Genomic DNA, 10,421 nt, shown 5'->3' with positions numbered 1-10,421 from the left:
ATGATCCAGAATATGTCGTCTAGAAAAGGATGTTGCTTCCATTTTATGTCTGTTAATAAAATTAATATAAACCAATCAGTGCTATAGAGCGATATGTGTAACTAGATCATACCGACTGAAATCATGAAGTTGCAAGCACCTGAAAACAATTCCTAACACATAGAAAAATGGTGTAACTACGTGTCCAACGTCGACTCTCTGGTCTTGGGTCTTGGATACCTGAAATGCCTTCTCCCATGTCCCGCATCAGTTGAGGAAAGGGATGCAAAGTGGAGACCATATTTGTTATGATTCAGTGGCTCTAGGGGCAGGGAATAGTGGCGACATATGAACGTGTCATGTGTGCCATGACAGCTGACAAAAGACATTCCTGCAACATCAACCGCATTGCTCCATCGTTAATTGTCAGGCTAACCACATCAAAGTGAAGCATGATTTTGGGCAGTGACGGCTTTGATGTGTGATATGTAGATTCTGGTAACACCTCTGAGAAGCTCAGACAGTTGTGAATGTGTACACTTCATCTGAGCCACACCTGGTGGATCCCCCCTCCAACCCAACCTCGAAACATTTTGTGTTGATTGTGTTTTACACTGCAGTTAGTGTTATTCCTGTAACATGTTGTCGATAAATAATCAAGCTACATCCATCCCGTCCGGTCACCAATCGATCAACCAAGTCCCCTACAAGCGTATCTGCCCAGTGTGCATGGTTATATCATTGGAGTCTTTTACAAATGTATATCACTTAATTTATTTTACACATGTTTAAAATGAATCACGAGTCAATAAACACATACTTTAGAAGTCTATGAAATAGATTGTCACCTTTGATGAACATTTATCCGACAAGACTTTCAGATCCAGTGGCCTCTATTTCACAGACGAAATTGTGACGAACATCACAGAATTCATCATTCCACTTGAAGCCGACACTTCTCGTCAAGGTCAGACATGCCTGGCTTTCACCATTTTTGGAAGAGTATGATGGCGACCCAGCTGACCACCATTTCTGCCTAACTTTGCCTCCCTTGAATCCCCACTGCCAGTCCCCCTTCACGAGGTAGTCCAGGGCCCCCAACCACACGTACCCGGTACTCAGACTTGACGATGATGTTAGCAGGAACCCCTCGAGGAACGTCTGTTCTGATGTTGTTTCCACATACGCCAGATGGGCACCGACGGCTTGACAATACACGGCAGCCTCTGCCCAGCTTGCTTTGATGAGAATAAGTGCATAACAGGAGTCATCATGGCGTAAAAAGCCAGACGGACATTCTGCAATAGACCCAGCCACTGTACACAGCAAGACCAGCAGGTTTAGAGGGAACATCCTACTTAATACAAGACGTAGACAGTTGTGAGGTCGGCGAATGCTGTAGTGCCAAGGTAAAGTCTGTTCGTCAATTCATACACTTATCTTATCGAATAACTGGGCCCCTTTGAAATAGGTGCAGCTCAGCTTTTGCTTGGCTCGCTGTAAGAATCTGATAAACTCTGTGACCTAACCAACATACACATTTCACATAAACAGTTCTCAAACACATGTTAACTGTAAGAAACTGTTCTTTATTTTATTTCCGTTGAATATCCAATTGTTATTTACAGAAAGTAATGTATGGTTTGTCTTAGGTTTAGACTTCCCTGCTGTCATGTAACAAACAGACCATGTGGGACAATCTGTGTCAGGTCGTGTAAACTACAGTTGACTCTTTGCTCAAGGTTAAACCCTCTGAACTATGTCAGCGTTACAAAAGAACAGTGCAAGCATTCAACAAAACTGTTTCCAGTTTGTTCTCTCAAGGAGTAGGCTGACAGACACACAGACACACAGATATTATATTAACATCTCGCCTCGTGGGTTTCACTTAAGGGTTGACCGGATTTTTTTTCAGTTCATTGAGGTATGAATCGAAATAACTGATGTCCAACGGTATGAATCCGCGCAGAAGGATCTTACAAAAGATTGCACATCGGTTTTTCGATTCACATCTCAATGAGCTGGAAAAAACCCACAGTCAATCGTTATAATTAAATTCGGTAACGATAATAAATGCGTTATCTACAATAGACGTATATAACAGCAGACAAAAATTATGCGATAGATAAACATTCCAGGTGTAGAAATACATACTGTGGCTTGACATGAATCAGGTGATTGTTTAATATATGCACATACCTTGACACTCCCATAAAGTCAGTAGCCAATCAATGGAGAGTAAAACAAAGTTCATAGTACCTGTCAATCAAGGCAAAAGTCGAGAAGAACTGCAACAATCAGACATTTAACGAACTGTTTCAAACATGTCCGGGAGAAGGCGGTTGTTTCAAATGAGTTCAGTTACCGCCAGATTCAAACATCGGTTTCCTTGAGAACAGGAGGACACAGAAAAATGCGGTTGAGAAATGAAACCTGAAGACATTAAATCTGTGGAACCCAGGTGAGCGGAAACAAACAGGCGAGAGATTCTGCACGTTTGCTGTTTCATTCCTTCTCAGCCGACAGTCGCAAACAATGAATATGCATGAATTTCGCTAAATGTCCTGTGCATGACGATAAACGTGAGCAGCAGGGGAATTCCCTCGACATTCCGTAGTAATTAAAGTAGTCCGCTTGGGTGGGAGTGGCTTAATGTTTTACATTCATTGGGAAATTAAAGTCACCAGTTCCGCTAATCAGAATGCAGGGATTACAATGAGCACAACGAAAATGTAATTATATATACACACATAAATTTTGGGGGGGGGAGCCTGTGACAGAAAATGAAAGTCAGTTCGTTGAGTTCTTAGGTCACCATTTTGTGTGTGCATTGTTACATTATTTTATTTAGTACAAGACCACTCTTGTGTACCCGCCATCTATATAACTACATCGTCAGATGAGCAATACCTCAGTTCGTCAGTCGCAAAGATAGCGTTGTACTCCATTGATCCATTGACTTCCAGGATGCCGTTGTACAAAACAACCTTAGCGCCATGAGAGAGAGAGAGAGAGAGAGAGAGAGAGAGAGAGAGAGAGAGAGAGAGTCTCACCCGAGTGCCTTTTGATATCAAATATATCAACACGAGTTGATAAAAGTGGAAAGACTCCGAGGCTTGCCGAGGAGTTATTCCACTTTTATCAAGGAGACACAAGGGTGATATCAAAAGACACGAGAGTGAGATCTTATTTATCATCCAACATCATTATTTCAACTTTTTCAGTTTTTGTGTTTGTAGACAGTAATAAGCAATGTCTAAGTGTAAAAAGTACTGCTAAGAGCTTTAACAGCAGAGTCATCAATGATGTCATTTGATTTGAGGTCATGGTAACAATGACGTCACAATGTAGATATATTCATTACCCACGTGGTGAAGATACAGGTGGTAAGATACTAAATCCGTACGTCACACGTGGAATACTACACTCATTCTCGTTAGATACCATAGAAAGTTCACGAGTTACGCAAAAATGGTATCTAACGAGAATGAGTGTGGTATTTTATTTATTACCCGCGTTTAATATGCATGTAAGTGTAAATACATAATTGCTTTTGTTCGTTGACAGACCAAACTGAAACCGGTTGCAAAATCTGGTTGCGCATGAATTTTGATATATGCCCAAATATGGGCATTGTTTACATTTCTATGCATACGCATTAACAACATGCGCCTGCAGTTGTATTCGAAAACATAACAGCACCGACGCTCAAGATCCTTTTGGAAGAATTTCTTCAACTTATGAGACTTCAAGCGCCATGTTGTAAGTACGCAGGACAACAGTCGGCCACTCACACTGCCGGGGTCCCGTCTGTGCATTCAAAATGGTTCGGTTTCCTTGATCTATCAGCTGAATTTATATCATGTCCGTACCATTTTGGAAGAGGGAAATCAGAGTGTTCGCCAAAGACATTCATGTTTACTGTACAACCCTTGCCGACGACGTGAAAATCAACACGCTCAAGACGTGAAAATCAACACGCTCAAGTCTGCTTGCATGTCAGTGACAGCTTGGAACGAAGGGCAAGGTCACCACCGGAATAAGAAAAGACAACCGTGATCTACTAAGCGTTTTACAAGAGATAGGGAATGTTATTGTTCACCTTTGGGATATTTTGGGCCACATGATCAGAAGTCAGGCACACTTCTACGGAGTATTCGAATGATTTGTATCGGAAATGTTCTCTTTGAGTGATCTGGTTGTGCAGTCGTGAACAAACAACTCCCGAAACAGTGCCACAAAATACGCTTCGAAGAGGACACTGATGGCACAACCGGATCATTACAAGTAAGTCTAAATATCTGTCAAGATAGTTTTAACTGACTACATTTCACCACGCTTATCCTTTTACGTTAAATCAAATTGGAAATTGCGAAAGTGGTTGGGTGCGTCACGCTCATGTGGACCCTCGGACTATTGAACGGTAGTCGAACATTGTAAATGGATATAGCTCGATTATATAATGTCTGTGGAAGCTCAATGCATAACTTATATAGGATGCAAACCGAATTTGATGCGTGTGACTATCTTGTTTGGTTTAATAAAGTGTTTGTTAATATCTCTCGCTCACATGAGATTGCTTCAGTTCTGCCTTGTAGTTGCAAAATGAATGACGTCTCACGATTTTTCATGAATGAAAAAAAGTAGTCCCGGTGTGACAGAGGTCACGGTTATCCAATCAAAACGAATAAAACAAGGTCAACCTTTTATTACCCACGTGGTATTACCCCGGCAACTTTATGTCACAACTGCCAATTCAACTTTAATACGCAGTAAACAACAAACTTCTGTCCCGACTGCTCTCACGATTTGCAAAGTACTTGCTACACTGTATTGGTGCGCGATTTCGCCGCCAAACTGCTTTACATATTCACCAATGTTTGTTAAAAATTGTTCTTTATGTTTTGTGAACTGCAGTTTCACAACTTTATTAAAGACAAATATAGTGTTCTGTTTATTAATTGAATCTATTAAAAGGAACTGGGTTTAGTAAGGTGGGTGGATGTATAAACAGGAAGTCGCTAGAGGTCGACTGTGTACTCGTATGAACGTAAAACAATGTTGATAGATTGAAGCAATAAGAGGTATCTGTACCATAAGACTTCAAAATAAAAAATATATGTATTGACCTTCACTTGGAAGCTCCGACGTTCATACAGTTTGGCCCTCCCTCTGAAGGCCCATACTCCAATGAACTCAGAAGTTCAAACCTTAAATATAGATGTGACGTCAGACGGTTGGTGCACGATGAATAACGTAATACATTTTATTACCCACGTGGTGAAGATACAAGTGGTAGGATATAAAGAATAATAAACGAGTTCCCGTGTGATACCAATTTTATGAAACGAGTGAATAGTTTCATAAAATTGGTTTTACACGGGAGCGAGTGTAGTATTTTATTAATTACTTGCCATTTATAACGTTTTTAGAGTTATACTGTAGAGTTATACTGTAGAGTGTGAATAGGGCTGACACCCACATAATCCACGGCATAATCCAATTGATTTTAACAGAAAAATACTTCAAACACGTCAAAAGTTGAAACGTATGAATTTAATACCATACAACGGTCCACTTTTAGAATTCAGGTGTCCTTTCCACAAAATTATCGCAGCTCACATACTTTAACATAGACTTGCGTTTATTACTTGGTGAAGTGATCACCCGTTTAATAAACATACTTCTTACACACCTGTGGGTGAGAAACCCATTTGAGATAACTGGTATCAAACATATGTGTGAGATTGAATTCCAGGCCCGTGATTGACCTCAGGTCATCATCATGGAGTAGCCAGATTATGACGGACTACTTTCCTTATAGTAATTCATTGATAAGTTACTCGTGCTTTAGTCGATTGCAGACGTGTTAGTCATGCCAGGCCCCTTGATACCTACCTGTTACCCACTTGTTATTTTCGCGATTGTATGGAAAGCAAGTATTTATGCAATAAAACAAACATAGAATAAATAAAAACATTTATCTATTTTTCTTTTCCTATTCCGTTTATCGTCTGCTATTGTGATTGCTGCCGCTAGGCTTGTAGTCACGACTTCAAAATGGGTTCAACAATCAGTAATATTTGTGTAAACGATTATGTGAAGATCGACGGTAAAGACAAAGGGCGGGTTATATCCATTGTGGCTCCCTTGGGACATACAAGATGTACAACGTTCGCACTTATACTGGAGAGATGCGACAAGTTTCAAGGTATCGGCTTGCCAAATTACCTGACACGGTGACGTCAGTGCCTGTCCACGGTGAGATCGATTTGCCTAGTGATTTGAATGATGAACTGATGAGGGATGACTTTTTCACTCATGAACATGACGATTCTAAAATCAAAGATCCATCCCCTGAGCAACTGTATGATCATTCGGATATTGGCAAATTTTCAAATTCGTTCATGATAATCAGAACCAAAAACACTTCGTAAAACAATGTACAACATGAAACGTCTGCAGGGGTTCATGAGTGCAAATGGCGACACACGCCCTATCGAATTCATCCCACCAGCAGAACTTTGTGACATTTTATGTACATTTTTTATCAATCTCAGGAAGGAAGATGGTAGCAATTACGAACCATCTACAGTTCGCGGAATGTTGTCAAGTTTTGACAGACATCTTACGTCACAGCGCTACCGTTCATCGCTGATTAATGATCGCGTATTCGACAAGCTGAACACTGTCATCAAAACAAAACAAAAAGATCTAAAGAGTGAAGGTATGGGTAACTTACCTCGCCTTGCTGTATCCCTCACTGACGATCATATTAACAAACTCTATTAAACAAACCAACTTGGTCCTCACGACCCTGAATCCATTTTAAACACCATGTGTGGGACAACACAGCTCATTTTGGGATCCGTAGTGTCAAACCCCACACTGGCGTGAAATGGGGCGATGTTGCACTTAAAACTGACTCCGAGGTAGGGAATTTCTTGAAATCACAGAGGCAGTCTAAAACATGTCAAGGGGATAATCCTTTGCCTTTCCGAAACATCCACCCCAAAGCTTGGGCGATAAATGATGAGCGTTGCCCGGTTTTCATCTAGAAGCTGTGAGTGAATACGCCGCTTTTAGCAATATTCCAGCAATATCACGGCGGGGGACACCAGAAATGGGCTTCACACAATGTACCCATGTCGGGAATCGAACCCGGGTCTTCGGCGTGACGAGTGAACGCTTTAACCACTAGGTTACCCGACCGCCCCTACTACAAGCTGTACTCAAGCTTGCGTCCTGCAGGGTACACCGGTCCAGACACACCTTTCTATATAGCTACCAATACCAAGGAAGCATCGAGCAAATTCCCCTGGTTTTAGCGGCAGCCAGTTGGTGTAAATAAACTCAGTTCTATCATGAGACGAATGTCCCAAAATGCCGGCTTCCAAAACAGGAAACTCGCTAACCATTCAGCAAGAAAAATCCTTGTCCAAAAACTGTCTGATGAAAATATTCCTCCCTAGCATATTATGCAAATTTCCGATCATCGTAACATGCAGAGTGTCAACAACTACAGTCACATTTCATCCTCATAACACCGAAACCTTAGTAACATCTTTAGCGGAGGTGTCGGCAAGCACATGCCATAACGATAATGCAAACTAGAAGAATCTACGTCTCGCAAGTGAAACAAATTTAAAAGTGTGACATACTAATGACGTCACACTTTTAAATTTGTTTCACTTGCGAGACGTAGATTCTTCTACATCTGCGTTACAACTTCATGGTTTTATAAATATTCTTTGATGTTATCTATTTTGCATTATCGTTATGGCATGGGTTATGCACAGATATGGCTGAAACCTTTTTGGTGGAGGGTCACACTAGGTATGAGCTGTAAACAGTAGGCCGAGTGACGTCACTCATTCATAAACGTTGTGTGATATGTTAATGCGCCGCTGAGACGAGAATAGACGAAATATGCATCGATTCGATCCTAAATTGTTGCTATTTTAGGGTATGTAAAAACCAGTTTACTACACGAGTGTCTGTTAGATACCATTTATCTTACAACTCGTTGTTTAAAAACATATCTAACTCGCTTTCACTCGTAAGATACGTTTTGAAACAACTCATTGTAAGATAAATGGTATCTGACAGACACTCGTGTAGTAATCTCTGTAGTTGTATTACACATTGTGTAATAATTAAAGTTTCCTTGTGTTCATTGATATTCCTGCATTCTGATTAGCTGAATTGGTCACGTGTTATTGCATTCATTTCCCAATGTAAACAATTAAGTCGCGCCCACCGAAGCGGACTACTTTTATAACTACGGAATGTCGGGGAATCTTAATATTACATGCGAGGGAATTCCCTTTCTGCTCACGTGTATCGCCATGCACTGGGCATTTAGCGAAATTCATGCATATTCCTTGTCCAAACAACCCTTAGAGACTTTATAAATGGCAAGTAATAAATAAATTATTAAACTCGCTTTCGCTCGTGAGATACCAGAACTATTCACTCGTTTCATAAAATTGGTGTTACACGGGAGCTCGTTTAGTATTCTATGCAAATCCGCACGTCACAAGTGTGTCGTACAAGGTTGACCTTGTTTTATTCGTTTTGATTGGATAACCGTGACCTCTGTCACAGCGGGACTACTTTTTTCATTCATAACAAAAATCATGAGACGTCATTCATTTTGCAACTACAAGGTAGAACTGAAGCAATCTCATGAGAGCGAGAGATATTTACAAACACTTTATTTAACCAAGCAAGATAGTCACACGCATCAAATTCGGTTTGCACGCTATATAGGTTATGCATAGAGCTTCTACAGACACTATATAATCGAGCTATATCCATTTACAATGTACGACTACCGATCAATAGATTGAGGGTCCCCATGTGCGTGACGCACCCGACCACTTTCGTAACTTTCAATTTGATTTAACGTAAATGGATAAGCGTGGTGAAATGAAGTCGGTTTAAACTATCTGAAGTTACTTGGGATGATCCGGTTGTGCCATCAGTGTCCCCTTCGAAACGTATTTTGTGGCACCGTTTCGGGAGTTGTTTGTTCACGACTGCACTACCAGATCAATCAAAGTGAACATTTCCGATACAAAAGATGTCAAAAGATGGTACTTGTTGTTACCCTGTCTGGCGCTCGGCATAAAGGGGCGAAAACAAGGACTGGTCGGCTCGGAGTCAGTATACTGTGTCTGAGTGGGGTATTCATGTTAAACTGCGGCATGGTATCTCAGTAGGCTAGCACTATAAATCGGTCCGGACAAGTACAAGCACACACACACACACACACACACACACACACACACACATGCACGTCGCTATATAAGTGCAATAATCGTGGACGCGACGTTAACCCTCTGGATGCCGAGGGTATTTTTCTGACGCACATTTTCCTAAGATCGGAAAAGTGAAGGTTGTGCGAGAATTGCCCTTGCGCGGCACTGGATCTACCTCTGGCTATAAAATTACGCAGACGTGGGGAATATTAAATTTCCTATTTGATGGTGTTAATTTAACTGCAAATATTAAACCGGTTTTAAAACCTCTAATTGTCCGAGAATTTATTCTGCGTTGAAAAACAATAAATTTCTCCGCTTTTTATCGTACACCGATAAAAGTACTGTGCGACGATTGTTTTTATTTAGAAGCTTTACGGAAACTGTGAGCGAACAAAATACTGCCTTATATCTGAACGATATAACTATTTATCTAATGGAGATTTATGCGTATGTATAACGACACACATTCAATGCCAAAACTAGCATGCCGTAAATGACGAAAACTGATTTTTCTCTATGACGTCAAAGGGCGACAGAGAGGTTACACACGTACAAAGAAAAGGGGGCATAACTCCGCTATGCTTAGCACTAGTTTGTTGTAACACAGGTCACTTGGTGAGAATTAGCTGTGGGTAAGGATATATTTTCGTGTTGTTTTTTTCACGAAACTATTCCAACACAAATGTCGATATTGAAACTATACGTTTAGTTATAAAAAAAACCCCATAAGAAATGATGAAATCGTACTTCATAAAAAGAGGTAATAGAGAAATGGATGGCCCTATCTAACCTATAACTTAGTCCTTAGATTCCAACATTCTCCTGATTGAGTAAGTGTAATTTGACTACTGTTGCATCATTATTAATAAAGTACTAGCCTCATCATCAAATGTAATGCAATAGCCCCAAAATAACAACACTGCTTTTGACGTCATGGCTGTTTTTTCTGTCTTTGATAACGTCGGAGAAAGACGACACTGGTGTTTTGATTAATATATATCTCCCCTAATTTTCGTTCATGGTATGGAAAATCTCGATTTTCAAAACGGAATTTGACGCTTTTTCGACACAACATAAAATGACTGCTTTCACCAAGTAAATAATGTCTTGAATATGTAAATAATTGGATAGTTTATCGTGTATCTTAATTAGACAAGACACGCACCTGTTTGGCAT

At 40.5% G+C, this 10,421-nt stretch overlaps 1 protein-coding gene across 1 annotated transcript; it reads right to left on the bottom strand.

Moving 5' to 3' along the window:
- Nucleotides 1-733: 733 nt before the first annotated feature.
- LOC124129026 (perlucin-like) lies at nt 734-1,425 on the bottom strand. The gene has a single exon (XM_046492490.2). The coding sequence runs from the start codon at nt 1,330-1,332 to the stop codon at nt 841-843; it is 492 nt and encodes a 163-aa protein (XP_046348446.2). The 5' UTR covers nt 1,333-1,425; the 3' UTR covers nt 734-840.
- Between the last annotated feature and the right edge of the window lie 8,996 nt (nt 1,426-10,421).

This window comes from Haliotis rufescens, unplaced genomic scaffold (genome assembly GCF_023055435.1).
Source record: "Haliotis rufescens isolate VD_foot unplaced genomic scaffold, xgHalRufe1.0.p SCAF_50, whole genome shotgun sequence".
Lineage (NCBI taxonomy): Eukaryota > Metazoa > Mollusca > Gastropoda > Lepetellida > Haliotidae > Haliotis > Haliotis rufescens.
This window is presented reverse-complemented; position numbering and strand designations above follow the sequence as displayed.

Coding starts and splice junctions, on each gene's coding strand:
- LOC124129026 (XM_046492490.2), bottom strand. CDS start 1,332: ATGTTCCCTCTAAACCTGCTGGTCTTGCTGTGTACAGTGGCTGGGTCT.